Source organism: Rhinoderma darwinii, chromosome 6 (genome assembly GCF_050947455.1).
Source record: "Rhinoderma darwinii isolate aRhiDar2 chromosome 6, aRhiDar2.hap1, whole genome shotgun sequence".
Taxonomy (NCBI): domain Eukaryota; kingdom Metazoa; phylum Chordata; class Amphibia; order Anura; family Rhinodermatidae; genus Rhinoderma; species Rhinoderma darwinii.
In genome coordinates this window covers 29,239,297-29,259,101 of record NC_134692.1, presented here as the reverse complement: position 1 = coordinate 29,259,101, position 19,805 = coordinate 29,239,297, and the positions used below count along the sequence as shown (strand labels likewise).

Below are 19,805 nucleotides of genomic sequence, written 5' to 3'. Positions count from 1 at the left end.
TAGATAGATAGATAGATAGATAGATAGATAGATAGATAGATAGATAGATAGATAGATAGATAGATAGATAGATAGATAGATAGATAGATAACTATTTGAGAAATGTTAAAAAATGGTTGTTTGAAGACATCAGAAGCAACTTGTATTTTATGGAGTGTTTTCTTTTGAATTAACATGATGTGACATAAACTAGAAGAGTAATATATGCAAATTCACATTCAGTATAACACCCCCTTTCATAACTCCACTACCCCAAAATAATAAAATAAGAGCGTAATCAATTTCTCTTCACAAGCAGCCATTTTTTTAGTGCAACGCCCTCTGAGGCACAGGAATAGTCACAAATTGTCCATGTCTCTTTAACTCATTTCACGGTTTTCCATCACCTTCAGGGTGTCCATTGTGTTAACTGCTTTGTGTCAGTGTTCAAGTGTTTGTCCTGGCTTCTGCATGCAAATAGTTCACCATTGTACTCTGATGATGTTATAACATATATTATAATGTTCATATGGAACAAACAGAATGATGTGGTTTGATCCTAGGATTGAAGACCATTGTTGGGGCCCTGATTCAGTCGGTTAAGAAGCTTTCGGATGTGATGATTCTCACAGTGTTTTGTCTGAGTGTATTTGCACTAATAGGACTGCAGCTATTCATGGGACACCTAAGGAATAAATGTTTACTTTGGCCGCCCCTATATTCTAATCATGGAATGAATATGACGTCCTACATCAACGGCACGATGGATGCAAACAGCACATTCTTCAATAGTACAGTTCCAGAGTTCAACTGGCAGGAATACGTTGAAGATGGATGTAAGCTAATGAACAGTTTCTTGTTGACTGTATTGTGGTATGTAAAGGTGGCCAAACATGTGAATACCGTTAACCTTTTTGGTTATCAATGGAAATCTAGAAATAGAAAATTGCAATACATGCTCAATAACTAGTCATTGTGGTTGATGCAATTATAGAGTTTAACAAAAATAAATTAATTTTCCAGGTGGGTTAAGATAAATGATGCCATCTATTAGATGCCCTTACTGAACCTGACAAACAACCCTAACCACCTCCTCCCGCCACCTTCTAACTTCTGTTTTTGGTACCGAAAGAGACTCAAGTCACCTTCTCCCACCCTCCTCGATCTCCTGTTTTTGGCACTGCAAGAGGCCCAAGCTACCCTTTCCCACCACCCTCAAACCAAACTCCTGTTTTTGTTACTCCAAGAAAGCATGGGCTTTGTTAATTAGTGTGGCTATTTTGGTTAATTGACCCTCTAGTAGATGCTCTATAGATCTCTGTAGATGTATAGATGTACACAGACTCATATATTAGAGAATGGAATTTCCCAAAATTTCCTACTATAATGTCTGCAGTAGAATTTCTCTCCTGGGAGGTGATTCCCAGTACTCCAACAGGATATAAGCTCCTTTACGACAATGTCAAGCCTGTGGTCTACAGACAAATTACAGACCACCATAAATGGTGATCTATAGTTTTCTGATGGTTCAGGCTTTTCCACGTCTGTAGCATCAGATCTTGGTCAACAAATACACAATCCCTAATTACTGAATCCTAAAAGTTCTTCACAATATTTTTTCTACATTTATGGGCATATTATGGGTTTGTTTGTATAACCAGCATCTTAGTCCCATCTAGTCTCCTTCCAGTTTCTTGAAGGGTTGACCAAAAATGTGGAGAGACATCCCTTAGGGACACTTGGTATTGCTGTTGCATGTAAACCTATGTACAGTACCTTCTCCTACAAAGATTACCTCTCTATTCTTATTCTCTTTATCCATTTACATACATAAAAAGCATAGAAACTGGATGCCGAAACTACTACTATAACCAGAATAAAGTGTTATTCAGACTGTATGCATTTTAGCATCCATATTAAGGTTGAAAGTCCAGGACCCCCTATAGTAATCTATAAGGTCTGCCTGATCCATGCTGGGATTCGGGTCTTGCAGCTGCAGTATGGCCACTAAAATGCGACCTTATTACAGCCGTCTAAATGAGCCATATTCTGGTTATACCGGTATCTTTGGCATCCAGTTTCTGTGCTTTTTACTTATGCATGAAAATTGCAAGAAAGATTAATGAAATATAAAGGCAAATGGTTTTAATGTGCCAGCTACAACTTTCGACCTTTCACTCACATCGCATATTTTGCTTGATAATGAGCAAATTTATTTTATTTCAATATATGCAACATTGACATCTGTATACTGTAGATACTGAGGACTATGTCACTCTTGTGGTTTCTCCAGCAGAATTTTTTTTACTTTTCATAGCAAGTCTATAGCAGGCAAAGGGAAGGCCTGACTCTTGTCCTTTAGTATATTGAGGCCATGTTCAGACGTTCCGGATTGTCTTGACAGGATAAAATTGTATCCACCTCTCCTGGTGTCTGAAGTATTAGGTCGTATAAAGATAACTAGAGGAAAGAAGTCCATGGCACTCGCCCATTAAAATATGCAGCAATCCTTTAATGTACTACTTCTGTGCAGGTATTCACACTGGAGACAGACACATATTGATACCATCTAACGTTTTCTCAAGGCCTTGAAAAGGTGTCAAAGGATGCAAAACGGCCATATGCCGAACATAATGTGACTGTCTACATTGGGTCCCCGTGATTTCTGAGCGCCATAGCAGCTGCTGATAGTAACACCCATGTCATCCATTCAAATGAATGGGCAACCATGTAATATATGGTCGCGTTGAGGTCTCCAGCAGCTCTCCTGTCTGGCTTATGGAGGGGGGTCCCAAACAGGGAATAACATTCTTTGAAATCTACATGCCCCAATAGAGAATATAGACAGGTATTGTCTTAATGGGACCACCCCTTTAACTTGTTTTAAGCGGCAAATGCATATAAACGAAACATTTTAAATAATATATATTTTACTTCTATCAATTTATCTGTTCCTGCAGCACACTTATACAGGTTGGAAGGTCAGAGGGACTTTTTGCTCTGCGGAAACTCTTCAGATTCGGGGTAAGATGTTTTCCTGCAATCTATTTCAGCTTAAACAGGAGATATATTCAAACTGGCAGTCAAATGAGGCGCATCTCTGGCAATATTTGTGCCTGAAAGGGGAATATAAGCCAGCTATGAACTGGTGTAGATTTCCGCCAGCTTTTGGCGTAAATTCTAGTAAAGTTGTCAGGCCGTGACAGGCCCCATCCACTTTTTCTAAGCCCTGCCTACTTTTAGGTATCATGGCAAAGTTCAGTTTTTTCACAAATGGTGACTTTTTTATGCCAGTAAATTCCTTAATAAATTTCCCCCTGACCCTTGAAATATTGCATCATGAATGTTGTGTGAATGTTCGAAAGCTAGTTTTGTGCCTAATCATAGGAGGCCAATTACCATATAAGAAATGATCTATTATCTACTATTTTGTTGATTCCCTAAGTAATTTATGGGATGCGCGCCTCCCTCTATTTACTTCTATGGGAGTCACAGAAACAGCCAAGCATGCTTGCTCGGCTGTTTCCGTAACTGCCATAGAACAGAATGGAGAGAGCTGCACACTTCTCCATTAATTCTCCGCCTGGATGCGGACCCTCATTTTCGACATAGATGTGGGTCCCAGAGCTAGTAGGGTGAATAGGAAGCAATGCGTACAGATTTAATACAGAATGCATATTAGGAACCTTATTCAATATTTAAATAGAGTATTAGTCCAAAAATTTTGTGTCCCTGTAAAACCCCTTTAAGCATCACAAGAAGAGTATGTAAAACCCATAGCAGCCACAGACATTGGATGTGGCGTGAGGAGGGTGGGTGTGTAAGCAGGTTTAAGTCTGGCTTTAGGTTGATTGGTGCCCTGTACAGAACCTTCTGCTGATGCCCCCTCCCTTATAGTGTACCTTGCAATACCCAAATAATACAATTACATAGCATACAAGTAATATTACTAGAAAGTGTCTAAAAACACTTCTAGACAGTTGACTAAATAAAATTCAACTGCCGAATGAACTAGGGGGTGCAGTGCAGCTGCCATACTGTCAGTTCGGGCACCAAGTGTGGTATTGTAGGTGCCAGTTCTATTTACCCAGGTCATCAGGACCAGTGGTGCCCCTTTCAGTAATGACAGGAGATGTGCCCTGTGCAATCGCACAGGTCTCACACGCCTCTAAGGCCGGCTATGCTTAGGTCTATCAAGCTGCACTGAACATGAAAATTTTACATTAATTTGCTTAACTCCGAGATGTACCTGGGATTTATTTTAAAATACAAACAACTGTCTAGACATTCCATTAACGTGTAGCTGTCATATACTGGATATGTGGTGAAGACATTTATTTTGTGGTGATCTACCGTATGAACCAGTATTTATGACCCTGTAAAATTACCACTCATCATATCACAAAATGCTTCTTGTCTAAGTGATGTGACTTTATTTATGATAATATTACAATGTTTTATTCTTGGCTTTAACTTATATTCTTACCCACTGATTTGGTATTTTTGTTGCTATTTTTAGTCAGTGCCCGGAAGGATACTTGTGCATGAAAATTGGAAGAAACCCTAACTACGGCTATACAAGTTTTGACTCATTCAGCTGGGCATTCTTATCTTTATTTCGACTGATGACGCAAGACTACTGGGAAAACTTATATCAACTGGTGGGTATTTATGTTATGGTATTACAATGTAGAATAACACAACAGATCTCAAAACAGTTAGAATTTGATCCAGTAGGTTATAATGAATGGTTGTGAATGGTACCAGGTCACAAAAACTATGAGAAGAGTTGTGCACTAAAGAAAATATTTGGCACACGACCTTTGGCACTTTGGTCTTTCCACTAGCCACCACCTTTTGCACAGACCAAATTGTATCTTGAATTATTTTAGCAGTTCTTACCATAATAGAATCCTGATCAAATGAGGATTTGCACTTAACAAATCGAACATATTAGCTAGTGAATTCAATGTTGCCTACGGCATACATAAAGTCGCTAACGGGGTTATCTGTTTTAGTAAATCTATTTCAGTTAGCCTATAAGGAAACTTTGGGTTAGTATAGGGGGGTTTACCACACCTATAGGGGGTACCCACACCTACTAGCCAAAGAAGAGTGGCTGAAAGTTTGTTTTTCGCTCTTGGATCTACGTAGTTTGCCATGCATTACACAGATAGGCCATGGATTGCAATATCAACAGTGTAATGCTTCATTTTCACTGTGGGGGTGCTGCAAGGCAATTGAACACTTGCAGCCAAGTTCCCTACAGATTATAGTTTATTAGTGGTTGTTCCAGTAGTGGAACAACTTATGATCTGCTTATTATCGGGAGACATTTGCAACAAGAAGGGATTGTTAAAAATGGACAACCCCTTTAACAATGTAAGTTGAGATTAATATGAATAATTAAAAAATAGAAAAATGACCATATATTGTAAATGTTGTGAAATATGCCTTTTCTTCTTTCAGACGCTACGAGCTGCTGGGAAAACCTACATGATCTTCTTTGTATTGGTGATCTTCTTGGGCTCTTTCTATTTGGTGAACTTGATTCTTGCTGTTGTTGCTATGGCTTATGAAGAACAGAACCAGGCAACTCTAGAAGAAGCAGAGCAGAAGGAAACTGAATTTCAGCAAATGTTAGAGCAGCTTAAAAAGCAGCAAGAAGAAGCTCAGGTACGCTCATATATATCCAGCTGCGTGTTTGATATGGTACTATAATAATTTGTAACGTCCCAAACTGCTAACTTGTATTTCTTTGAGAATCCCATTGCTTTCACTATAAAGAGGAGATGTCACATGGGAGACAGTAATGAAGATAAAATCCATTTTATTAAATTGTAATGAGTGTTTTAGAATGAGAAATGTAGTGTTATTTTTTGGGGCCTGACATATACATAATGATGTATATTCTAAAATAATATACTATTGTGTACTTTAACCAGGCCGCAGCAGCAGCAGCTCTAAATTTATCAAGAGAATACAGTGAAGATGGTGGCTTTGGGCCTCTTTCAGAAAGTTCATCAGAAGCTTCCAAGCTAAGTACAAAAAGCGCCAAAGATTGGAAGAATAAAATAAGGCAGAAAAAGCGAGGAGGAGACGAAGAGAAAGGTGATGATGAAAAATTTCCAAAGTCCGAATCTGAAACCAGTATTAAAAGAAAAGGTTTCCGTTTCTCCATTGAAGGAAATCGGTTGACTTATGAAAACAAGTTTTCCTCACCGCACCAGGTATTGTTTTAATATTTAATCTGGTTTTTAAGTGATCTTATAAGGAGCTTGTAAAACATGTTTCTAATGCAGTGTCAGGGAAGGTTTGATAGTTTTTTACATAGTTTTTTACATACCCACTGTGCTAAACCTTCCCCTGTGAGTTGCCATATAGGATGGATACACCTCATCAATAAAGAAAATGCATCAGGCTGTGTGTGGTCTATGTCAATGAATGGGTGTTAAGCTATGGATAGAAAACTATCCATGGACTAAAGACCCTTTTACACTGGCTGATACTCGGCCAGTGCAGCGAGCGCCGGTCAACGAGACATCTGCTCCCGTCACACGGAGCTATAGAACTAGAGTGCAACCATGTAACAAAAATAGTATGTAAGGGTGAAAAAACACATTAGTCCGTCCGGTTCAGCCTATTATCCTGTAATGTTGATCTAGAGGATCAATGTTGTTACATGGTTTCCCATTTAATTAAGCAGGTGCTGTGCAATACCACATTTCTCCTGCAGTGGCCTCTGCAGAAGAAATGTGCAGCCACCAGCACCTTCTCCTGGCAATAACAGTTGATTGCCAGGGATTTCATGGAGATCTCTTGTAGAGAATGGGTTGTCCAGTTGGTACAATCTCTATACGACATAAATGCTTAAGCTCCAGCTCAAACTTCTTCACTTGCATTTATCTATATGCATTGGGTGAGGGATTTATTGGGTGAGAGCATGTTATTATTGTTATGTCTAGTTCCAATTTCTCTATATTATCTGTTCTAAAACTGGGAGTTGCATTGCCCTAACTAAGCAAGTTAGTAGTGGGGTCTTACCTTGAATATGGTCCACCAAAAGTGGCCTTATGGCAGTTGCCAAGTATTGTTCCTCCTTCTTAGTCTCATCATTTTATAGCAGATATCAAACATCTGGAGCTTGAAAGATGATAAAAACTCGTGTCCTCGTGCATTCAGTTTCACATTACATACCCATTCACTTTATGGAGTTCTTTTAGATTTATTTCTAATTTTCATTTTCTCTTACAGTCATTGCTGAGCATTCGTGGATCTCTGTTTTCTCCAAGACGCAATAGTAGAGCCAGCCTGTTCAGCTTTAGAAACCGTGCAAAAGACATGGGCTCAGAAAATGATTTTGCAGATGATGAACACAGCACTTTTGAAGACAATGAAAGCAGGAGAGGCTCTTTGTTTGTACCTCACAGACACATAGAAAGGCGGAACAGTAACATAAGCCAAGCCAGCAAGACGTCGAAGACCATACCAATGCTTCCAGCGAATGGCAAGATGCACAGCACCGTGGATTGCAATGGAGTGGTCTCTTTGCTTGGAGGTCCATCTGTCCCAACATCGCCTGTTGGACTACTGCTGCCAGAGGTGATAATAGATAAAGCAACTTCTGACGACAATGTAAGGAAGATTTATGTAGTCTAGGCATTCTGGTGCCTTAATACCATATATCTTTTATCTTCACAACTGGATCTAGTGACCACTCTGGATCTGGTTGTTTCTGAGTCGTAGTGTTTTTTCTTATTTGAACATATTGATATTCTCAACCAAACCAAAGGTTTGTCTTTCGACTTTCAACTCTTTATGACTGCCCCTTCTCTGGACATACATTTTGTTTATAACCATCTTGTACATCCAGTGGCAACTAAGCGCTGATTCCAGGGAAGGGGTGGTGACAAATAGTCTTCTCAATCTATTTGATCAAAGGGATTACGGAAAATTTCATTTTCACTTTTGATTGTAAAAACCTAATTTTCAAGAAGCTTCTATACTCATAATGTAATACTCTGCATATAGTTACTGCCACCACCGATACTTTCCCTTCTCATTTTATTCCATAATTTCTTGCTTCATGATCAATTGTGTGTTGTGGTTAGGCTATGTTCAAACTACATTTGGGAAATACACTAGGCGGGGACATTTGATATTGCCCATCAACTTAATGCCCTACATAGATACAACCGTATAGTTGCATATGCATATATCTGCCATTGGCTCCCTAAAAAAACGAACAGTGCACAGCATACTTTTCTGTATATGGTTGTGTTGACATAAAACCTTTGAATGTTAATATAGTTGAGGCAATGGTATACCAGTCAGACATATACCGAATGGACACTTTTGTGCCATACCTTTGACTAATGAAAATAGGCTTAGATGTATAGGTCAAACATAGTGCCAAAACGAAGTTTGAACAGAGCTTTAGTCGGCTGACAGCTTTCTCGCAAGTTTCCATCACTGCTAATAAGTGTCTAAAGATGAGCAAATAATATATATTAGTCTTCTTTATGAGCAATTAATATTAGTTCTCATATTCAATTCATTGGGATGCTAGAATGTAACATTGGTATCAACAAATTGACCATTCAGACCTTTGTATGTGTTCCCATAAACATATTAGTTTGTCTTTATACAGTAAGTTCAATGTCTGATTTGCTCATCTTTGCACATTATCTTCATTTTTTAGAATGGAGTAATTGTGATCGCTACTGATATTCGTCTGGAAAACAAAGACCAAAATACATGTTTACATGAATTATAAAGTTTTGTGCAGCACATCTTGTCTTAATTTTTGCTCCAGTTTCATATGAAATTCACAAATAGGCAAAACGTACAGAATTGCTTAATTTACCAGAGAGCCGGCAGATCCTCCTGACCTCCTCCTGCATGCCTTATCAATCTTCACAGAGCTTCTAATCTCTTTTCTAGAAATCTGTATTCATTGTCAGCTCTCCTTATGACATGCAACCCATGGGAAACCATAAGAGACAAAAATCAAGAGTTCACAAGAGCTTTGTGAGAATTTACAGAAGCTGCTGCTAGGGGCAAGGAACTTTTACTAGCTCTGTCTTAAGGGGGTTTTTGACACTGGCCATTTATCCCGCAGACGAGCGTTCGTATAACGCTCGTTACCAATAATTTCCCTGTGTAAATAGGGCAGCGATCAGCAGATGAACGATCGTATCGTTTTAAAAAAGTTAAATATTATCGTTGTCCCTGATCTCCCTGATGTGCTGCCGACATAATGATAATGTATGGGGACGAGCGATCGGAGTAACAACCGCTCGTCCCCATCCATAGCTCCGTGTGACAGGAGCAAATGAGCGCCGATCAACGATGTCTCAGCGATCGCCGTTCGAGGCACCGGCCGATTGTCGGCCGGTGTAAAACGCCCTTTAGTCACTACATGGGCCACCGTATGGTGCTCTGTATGAAGTGATATTATAGTGATAAGGGCCTTTTACACCGGCCGTCAATCGGCCGGTGCCTCGAACGGCGATCGCTGAGACATCGTTGATCGGCGCTCATTTGCTCCTGTCACACGGAGATATGGAACGGGACGAACGGTCGTTACTCCGATCGCTCGTCCGCATACATTATCATCATGTCAGCAGTGCATCTCCCCGTTAACACAGGGAGATGTGCCACCTACAACGATATTTAACTTTTTTAAAACGATATGTTCAGAAGATGATCGAGCGTTTGCTCGTTCATCTGCTGATCGCTGCCCTGTTTACACCGGGCAATTATCGCCGACGAGCGTTATACGAACGCTCGTCTTCACGATAATCGGCCAGTGTAAAACCCCCTTTATTCTCCACTAGAAAAAATTCTTCTAAGGGGGAATAGCAGCATAATATGGTGTCCGATGAAATAGGAGGCATACAGAGGTTTGTCTTGTGTTCATGGGGACGAACATGACACAGACTAATAAAAACTATGCACGCCTGTAAGAGCTGCCTGCATGTTAATTTAATCTGAAATTTGAGGTGCATATTATTGTCTTCAGTATATTGAGAAATATGTATTTTGCCTGTTTTCCTTTGTTGTGAAATTGTAAAATCTGCTTTAGGTGTAATTATTATTTCTGCAGCTTTTTATGTTTTATATCTTCATATGTGCAGTAGAACTGAGACCATATCAACTAAGGGCACATTCAGATGTGGCGGAATTGCTGTTGAATTCCGCTGCAGACAGTGCGGAAATTAGCCTGCGGTGCAGAATTTTCCCTCCGCAGCATGCTCATTACGAAAAAGCGGAATTTCCCTGCGGATTTCATCCTTTGCAATACAAAAACTGAAATCTGTGGCAAGTCCGCTGTGATTTCTGCAACGTCTGAATTACCTGTCAAATATGCAAATGTTGGTGCAGATTCGTTGCGTAATTGCCCCGAATCTGCACCAACATTTGCAGCGGAAAAATTCTGCCACGTCTGAACATGGCGTAAAAGTTGTCATTATGTCACCTGTCAACAAAGGTATGTGCCAGACATGCAGTTCTGTCCAAACTCAATAGTAATAGCCTCAGCGATGGGGTAATATTAGGATATGTAAACACTGTGCATATTAGGTGTAGTTTTCACCCTAAAAAAGTTTTTAGGGTGTGCTGTGGAAATTAAAATTCACAGTATTCTCTATCGATTTGTGAATTTCACAGATTCCATCCCTTGTAAAGTAATGGCTGTTTCCTCTGTGGAATTTTTTTCTGCCGTTTACGAACCCAAATTGCTATAATTATATGCTAAATGCCAACCGAATCCGCTAAATTCAGCTAATTCGACTGATGATCTAATGTGTGTGGTGGTGTCCCGACTGTCCCACAACGGCAAATGTCAGGGCAAAGAAGAATTAGGCATGTTGGATTTCAATATTGTCCTTTGTTGCCACAAGTAATGTCACTGCCAAAGGTGTATAGCAACAACTTACTCCCCTCCGTTCTCTCTTCATTAAATTAAATATACAGGCTGGACTTAGCCTAGCATGCATGATGACTATGGGGAATTCAGCAGATATATCTGTCGGCCTGTTAGACCCCATTCACATGGTGTTTTTTCATCTTTGTTTGGCATATATGGCAGGAAAACCTCCCAACGTATACGTTACATGGAGGCTGTGACATATGCCATACGGTGGCATACATTACCCGTAGGCTATTATGGTTTCCATTTAACATATATGTTGGGAGCTTTCAATATCTTTTCATGTTTGTCATTATAACCTATGGATATGTAAGGCTGGGTTCACACGACCTATTTTCAGGCGTAAACGAGGCGTATTATGCCTCGATTTATGCCTGAAAATAGGGCTACAATACGTCGGCAAACATCTGCCCATTCATCTGAATGGGTTTGCCGACGTACTGTGCCGACGACCTGTAATTTACGCGTCGTCGTTTGACAGCTGTCAAACGACGACGCGTAAATTGACTGCCTCGGCAAAGAAGTGCAGGACACTTCTTTGCAACGTAATTTGAGCCGTTCTTCATTGAAGTCAATGAAGAGCAGCTCAAGATTACGGGCGTTAAAGACGCCTCGCATAATGCGCGGAGGAGCTTTTACGTCTGAAACGACGCAGCTGTTTTCTCCTGAAAACAGTCTGTCTTTTCAGACCTAAAAGACAGTTCACGTGTGCACATACCCTTAGGCATCCGTCTCAGGCAACCGTCACTTAAAAACTATTATGCAATCCCTTTAAAGTATACATCATGAAAACTATTGAAAAGCAGCCGACTTATATGTTAAATGGATACCTGTGATGTACGCCATACAGTGGCATACAGTACGTAAACCATAGGCTCCTAGGTTACAAAAAAAATATACTGTGCGGTATATGGTTTTTATTGCATGATCCTCTTGGATGAAATAGCATAGTCTAATACGCTATTCCATAACACAACAAAATTGCTATATTGACTTATACCAGCCCGACCGAGGCCAAAAAGACACTCTTTTGGCCTCCATCAGACTAATGGAGCCCTATGGACACGTTTAGCATTTACAGTCAGTACGTCAGAAGCTTTCACGAAGTACACGCTAAATTAAATGCTGAAACATTATGTAAATGGGGCCTTATATCCTAGTAAATTCTAAAAATGGTACTTCTCAGGATTAATAATAGCCAAAACATGGGTTTTAATTCCACCTACATTCACTTGTCATTACAATTGCAGTAAATTCTATCTGCATATTAAAAATGTATTTTAAAAAATAAACTTTTATTAAACTTGACAATATGACTTTTAATGACAAATTACATGTCTGTTGAGAAACTTCCTAAGGGAAAATGAAGCAAATAATTAATTTCTATGGTTGTGACTAATTTTTTCATTTTTTGCTTCATTGTTGATAAGCAGCTGCTTCATTTTCGACCAAAGTAGTTGCTATCACGTACCACATAGTAAATGTGAAATATCCAGATCTCATCCTTCATGGTCATCAATGGCAAGTGCAGGATTTTTAAAGTGTAGTTCTGCTTTGGAGCTACAATTTCACATTTCAGAACTGTATTTGCCCCATTTAAAACAATGGAGGCGTAAAGGGGTTGTCTCATCTAGGAAATTCGAGTCTATACATACTATTTAGACATATTGACATCATAGAGGATAGTCCCCTGCTCGGGACATCTAAGCAAAGAACGCCACAACATGTATTATATTGATGGCCATTCAGATTAAAGGAGTTGTCTATGGATAAATATTTAAAGATGGATCGCTTTTTTAACCTCCTTTATCTCAAAGAGGACCTCTTAGCTCTCCTGACATGTCTGTTTTAGTAAATTCTTGAGTTTTTCCAACAATTCTGGTGCAACTCTTCATAAGGCCTTGTTCACACAGTGGAGATTTGATGCAACTTTTACATGTATTTTATAAGCCAAAAACAGGAACGGAACCTAAACAGAAGAAATATATAAAGGAAGGCCCTAAAGAGTCTTCTCTCCTGGATCCAATTCTGGTTTTGGCTTACAAAATGCATGCAAAAATCTGCACTGTGTGAGCAAGGCCTAAGGCTTACTATTGGGCCATTTCTCCGTTATTCCTCCTGGAAATGTATGAATAATTTGACAGTGTCAGACTGTGTAGGGACACACCATATTGTCTGTTCTGTGTTATCCTCCCCTGCACTTGCTTATCAAGATGACACAATGCTCCATTATTGGAGACATAAAGAAGTCATTTAAACTTGTTTCATTGTTGCTGGTTATGTTATACATTCCGTTTTGAAAAATATTAAAAAAATCCAAATGATGTGGCATCAAAATTATTCATCGTTTCATAGATATGTACATATTGATTCATATGTATATATTGGCGCCTATCACCTTGCTGCCATACTGTATACATAAAACTTCATGGACCATTTTGTATTATATGCAGAGACAACTGTGGTAAATGAAAATAAAATATAAATGAACAATAAAAGCACCGTGATTAACCAATGACGAAGGCTGAATGCATACTGTGAACAGTCTTGTATTTGGTTATTAATTTATAGTTTCATTTCAGGGAACTACTACAGAGACCGAGATGAGGAAAAGGAAATCAAGCTGTTATCAGGTATCTAGGGATCTGTTAGAAGATCCCACAGTCATGAGGCAGAGAGCTTTGAGTGTGGCCAGTATTTTGACAAATACAATGGAAGGTAAGTTATGTGTGCTTTATGGCAGCTGCAATGAATGACAGTTAATGGACATAAAATTGTCCATAGACATAAGTTTTTTCTGCACTGGCAGATATCGCTTGTGTTTAACACTTTTAAAATGAGTGTCGATGGACAATACAGTTTGTCGATCGGCACTCGTTACTACGATGGCTCGTCCCCATCCATTTGCATCATGTCATGTGTATAGTGGAAAGTGTTGTTACCCTGCCTTATCTGGAGCTAGAGATAAAGATAATAAGATGACTCTGGTGACTCTGTCCCAGTCTATACAGTAAATGAGCTGCAGAAAACAGGAAATATCAGTCAATTGTGTTTGCTCCAATTGTTTTTTTTAAAAATATATATAAATAGTTGCATCAAGAAAAAAAACACCACCAAGCATTTGTAAGAATATGTTTATTAAAAATAACCTGTTAGATAATGTTGTTTTCTGGTAAAATATTCCCTTTAAGAGCAGTTAGGGCACATTCACACGTGGCGGAATTGCTGTTGAATTCCACTTCGGACAGTCCGCAGTGGAATTCTGCAGCAGACGTTTTTTACATTTGTTTCTATGCATTTTTAGGAAAGTTAGTTCAGACGTTGCAGAAAAAAACTGTGCAGAAATCAGGCTGCGGTGCAGAATTTTCCCTCCGCCGCATGCTCATGACGTTGCAGAGAAGAAGCGGAATTTCACTGTGGATTTCAGCCTTTGCAATGCAAAAACTGAAATCTGTGGCAAGTCCGCTGTGATATCTGCAACATCTAAATTACCTGTCAAATATGCAAATGTTGGTGCCGATTCGTTGTGTAATTGCCCCAAATCCGCACCAACATTTGCAGCGGAAAAATTCTGCCATGTCTGAACGTGCCCTTACACTTAATACCACAATCACAACAAGAGCAGAAATAAGAAGTAACCCGCTCTTTCCTTTCTTTCTCAGAACTCGAAGAGTCCAGGCAGAAGTGTCCACCATGTTGGTACAAGTTTGCAAACACGTTTCTGATCTGGGATTGTACACCTAATTGGCTGAATATAAAACACATTGTGAAATTAGTTGTGATGGATCCCTTTGTGGACCTTGCTATAACAATCTGCATTGTTTTGAACACACTGTTCATGGCTATGGAGCACTACCCAATGACTGAAGAGTTTAACTACGTTCTTAGCGCTGGTAACTTGGTAAGCAGAACATGCTATTATTTGACTAGACAGCTTATAAGCTAATGGCCATTTGTACAAATGTATTGTTTTCTTCTACAAATAAACTCTTCATTGGTATACTGCATTTGAATTATAAATTACACTCTCCTGTTCAGCCAAAGAAAATACCCCAAATGACCCAGAAACAGCCCTTTTAGTGCAAATTACCAAAAACTTCACCCCTTTGGTTTAATAAACAAATCCATGAAAATTGGGACTGTTCACATGTTAATCGGGAGTCAGGTCTAATAACTTTTAGCCAAAATATGATTCATCCAAAGCATTTATATCTGCCTGAGGACTGAGTTTACATGGACAGACTCCCTCAGTCACTTAGTGGTCCAGATAATTAATTGTTGGAACTCTTCATGTAAAGTATTTTGGTAGAATGGGACAGAATTTATCAAAATAATACCCTGCTATTCCCCAAAAGGAGCCTCTTCCAATCATATTTTACACATTACAATCATAACAATAATTTTGAGCTCATTGGAAATACTTATGTGTAGGTCAGATTATGACAAAATCTTATGGATCATATCACTTTGACCATTAACACAATTGTTTCAAAAATTATATGTGGTAATACTGCCCTGGTAATTGTACGAATTGATAGTAAATAAATTGGCTTAAAAATTATGACAATTATTTAATAGAATATAACATAAATAGTGTGTAAACCTTTGCAACCAACTTTTGTCTTGCTTTTTAAAATAAAATAGAAGCAACTTCGTATAGTCTTAATTCAAAATTCAAAGTTGTGTGTATACAGCTCCTATGCAGACCAATATGTCTCCAGTCCCTACGCAGTCTGAGCCTGCAGCTCTACTCCCTTTCATCTTCCATATATGATAGAATTCAGTAGGGTTTGTGTCAGTCTGTAACCATGATGACACATAGGTCAGCATAGGAGCTGTAGACACAAAATGATAGGAGGCTTTAATCAAGAACATTTGTAAAGTTACTTCATTTTTTTATTTTAGATGCATTGGAGCAATAAAAAAAATGGTTGCAAATTTGGATATAGTCTTGAATTTGACAATGTGCATTGTATTATATAAACTTTTTGTAATTGTTTTTAATATGATTAAAATAGGTTTTTGGAGTAAAATTGTTTTCTAGTCTGGATTTACCAATGAAATCAATTTTTAACTTCAGGAAAACATTAATCCTGTATTTCTAAATTGTAAAATTTCAGCTCTCTATGATGAGCCAGCAGAGTTACAGCAGTACAAAGGGCCAGTAGTGAAAAGCAAATGAGATTAAGTTCTTAGTGTGTATTACTGCATGTGAACTTGTTCAGTACTAATGAGAAAGAAGGATTAGATGCAGTAATGTTATAACAAGATCTTTTTAATCATCTTGGAAAATAATGACTACAGACTGAATAACCTCTATATAGTGAAATATATATGTACTTCCGTAAAGTTACAATGAAGAACCTTATAGCAGCCATGTTTCGGTTCCTTTTTGACAACATTAACTTCTCGGCGACATGTGCCGTAAATGTACAGCTTTTGGCACCCAGCAACGTACATTTACGGCACTGTGATTCCAGATTTGTGCACATTGTTTGTGCCCGCGCGATCACCCGTGACTGATGGCCTCCACCCTGTGGCAATGACCAGGAATGGAGAATATTCAAATTCCGGTCGTTTAACCCTTGTAATTCTGCAATTAACAGCGATTGTTTCATCACAAGTTAGGCGGGATCGCTAATGTAGTCGATCGGCAGCCCCAGCGATCCATTTTGAGGGACAGCCCTGGGCCTAATACAGGCCGCTAGAGATGCTTTGTGTAATCTCCTTTTAGGGCATACTTGAGGTACAGTATGCCCTAACAGTTGCCTGGGCATTTTACATGCACGGGCAGTAATGCATTAAAATACATAAGTATTCCAATTAATTTTAATGAAAGAATTTAATTGTTAAGTAAAAGTCCCTCTTGTGGAACAAAAAAACATTAAATAAGTTTGATAAAATAATTTGTAAAAAATAAAAAAATAAAAAAATAAGGAATAAACTTGAGTACTTTTAATAAAACCAGTTTTTATTAAATAAAAGTTAGAAAACATATAAAAAACATATATCCCCTTAACCGTTGCAACCTATATAATAAATGTAAAACATAATTTAAAGGTGTTTGGTGAACAAAAAAAAATGACAGTTTTACATTCCTCTTTAAAAAAAATCACGTCCTCAAGATCAAAATGAGCCGCATCCTTAAGGGGTTGCTCACCGTCCTGTTGGGGCATATAGACATCGTAGAGTGGAATCCCAAACTCAGGACTCCCTCTATCAGCTAGAGTAGAGAAGCACTGCCAAGAACATCTGTCGATCGGATCTACTCTGCATGATTGTGAATTACACGTCTGACCATTCACCTGAAAGGGTGCCATGTAATATAGTAAAATTCCTTTAATATGACTTCAATGGGACCTGAAACGTCCTGGATTATCAGATATTCTGAATTATGAGACATTTATAGAGAAGTTTAAAAAACTCACTTGTTCGGGAGGAGAACCTCCAGAAATTCCAACACTTCTCAAACTGTGAGACAACCTCCAATTGTTGGTGAGGTGTGGCAAGGGAGGCAGTTTTGATAGGAGTGTTCATAGGCTGATGCTACAGCACAGGCCTTGAATATACATTGAGCAATATTTGTCATTTTGACATGGACTTCAACTACTGGAGAAGCCCAAACATCACCATGTTTTGCTGGTGAAGATCCAGCAGAAAAGAATGCTAAAATAAGAATGGTAACATGAAATCTGAGAATCAGAGAAAGTTACAAATTAGTTCTCTCTGCTTAGCGTTTTGCTTTTGGTCTCGACAGGGAATTCATGAAGTACATGGTAAAATCTGGACCGTCATGTGACCTCAATGATTTTCTTGCACAACCAAAAGTTGCTGTTGAGCTCTATCCTAGAACTACATTTTGCAGGAGAAATGTCCAGTCACCGGCTTACCCCTGCAATATCCGTTTATTGTCAGGGGTTTCAGCAACTGGGGGCTTCGGTTTGAGAGGGAATTATCCTTGTGTTATTCACATATGGGAATCACTGTAAAGGAAAACTAAAGGAGTGATGCTTCATAGAGTGACATGGTACAAATGATGATAAATTGTTGTGGGCTGTGTAGAATATTGCTTACTTTAAAGGGTAACTAATCTTTAAAAAAAACTTTTGACTTGTCCCAGTGACATAAGTTTTGATCGGTGGGGGTCTGAGCAATGAGACCCCCACCGATAGCTAAAACAAAGCAGGAGAAGCACTCGGGTAAGCGCTGTGCTGCTTTGTTTCTCATCAGTGCGGTGAATAGAAAGTCTATGAGCCCGTACATCACTTGCGAGGAAAGCAAATCTGAAATTAAGCGGTCCCCCACCAATCAAAACTTCTGACATGTCACTATGACATGTCAAAACTTTTTTGAAAGTTTACTTACCCTTTAAGAGTCGTGGTATAATAGACCCAACTGTGCCATGGCCCTTCGGATGCTAATGCAGTCGAAGCTCCATCTTGTTTCCCGTGGGGTCCTCCAGATGGGGAGACAATCGGAAAAAAAATACAAACCAAAATGGCAAGACACCATGCCAAGCCGAAGTAAATCTAATAATAATATCCTCATTGTTCATTCTTCATACAAGCCTAAAGAAGAGAGCCTGGATACGTCTTTTTATGATCAGGGAAATATTTTTTAGTCTGAGAACTAATAAACGTTTGAACGTTGAGGCAGTTTGTGACTTGCATTTACATATTTGGCCCCTATCAGAACTCTGACCAGCAGAAGCTGAGGATGGAAACAATTATCATCAGGGCCAGAGAAGAATCCTGGAACAAGAATTTTCAAGATAGGATTTTAGGGGCCCCAATAAAGTGATTACATTTTTTTCACCTATGGAGAACACTCTAAAGGACCTTTTATATTTTCCTTTTGGATGTCTACTTCAATTGTGACTACAATGCTAAGACATTTAAAACTGTTTAGGGTAAACATATAGCAATCTTGAGAAGCAATTAACAAAATGTTCCCACAATGATAAGTAGTTGGGTAAACCAAAATAATTGCTTGGTCTTTACTTGGCTTCATGCTGGCATATTGTAGGTTTATTTGAACGAAAGGTAGTTTTGGAGAATTTGTACTAAAAGACAAGATTGTCATTCATGTGGACCAGCGGGGTGAGCTGCTGTGAAGAAATACTCTGGTGACAATGAAAGACGTGTTAGATCTGAAATGAGAAGAAAGAAAAAGTTAGTCACAGAAATTCTTGTAAAAGTTCTAAGATTGAGTAGAAAAATAAGACTTGGGCTCATGCACACGGCTGTATTACGAATCCCTACAACACAGTGTCCATAGACTGCCCATACTGTACTTGTAAAATTGGGCCATGTTCCATCACCTGCCATACTAATTCACAGCAATGAAAGGAGTGTTCCTATTTAATACATATATATATCTGACAGATGCGGCTTCCAGCTCTGGGATGCCAGGAGCCACATCCAGGCTGGAGAATCAATGAAGAGATGGCCGAGTGCTACGAATAAAGCAGGCCTGCTGCTAATCAATGATTTCTGCAATCTCTGTGTTTGGGCATTGCTAGGCAATGCCTTCGGTCTGAATCGGGATTTAGTTATCATTTAGCTTTGCCTGGTTAATTAGGGCAGAGTATTTTTCTTGGGACTTTATATTACTCAGGTTCTGGTTATACTGTTTCTGGCATGCGCTAACTCTTTCCAGATTCTTGTTTGTGACTTTGTTCCTTATCTGTTTGTGTGTCCATTTGTACTGTGGAACCTGTTGATCCTCTGAGAGATCTAGTTTTTGTATAGTGGTTCAATGTGTATCCTGGGAGCCATAGTTCCTTCGATTCATTTGCCTTTCCTGTGCCTTTGGTCTGCTGCCAAGCTGTTGTCTTACCCTGCTGTGGGATAGTATTCAGATAGATAGGGTCAGTTAGTGCTGTATAGTCTAC

General features: G+C 39.0%; 1 protein-coding gene across 2 annotated transcripts in view; it reads left to right on the top strand.

The window, feature by feature from the left end:
- The window catches only part of LOC142655350 (sodium channel protein type 2 subunit alpha-like), a 170,765-nt gene that overhangs the window by 102,894 nt on the left and 48,066 nt on the right, over positions 1 to 19,805 (top strand). Inside the window, exons 7-14 of one of the 2 annotated variants that reach the window (XM_075829398.1) lie at positions 543 to 815; positions 2,940 to 3,003; positions 4,499 to 4,640; positions 5,449 to 5,655; positions 5,925 to 6,209; positions 7,234 to 7,581; positions 13,495 to 13,630; positions 14,575 to 14,813. In XM_075829398.1, coding sequence (XP_075685513.1) covers positions 543 to 815; positions 2,940 to 3,003; positions 4,499 to 4,640; positions 5,449 to 5,655; positions 5,925 to 6,209; positions 7,234 to 7,581; positions 13,495 to 13,630; positions 14,575 to 14,813 — 1,694 coding nt within the window. Of the gene's footprint in view, positions 1 to 542; positions 816 to 2,939; positions 3,004 to 4,498; positions 4,641 to 5,448; positions 5,656 to 5,924; positions 6,210 to 7,233; positions 7,615 to 13,494; positions 13,631 to 14,574; positions 14,814 to 19,805 lie in introns of both variants that reach the window. The other variant, XM_075829397.1, reaches the window with a different exon arrangement.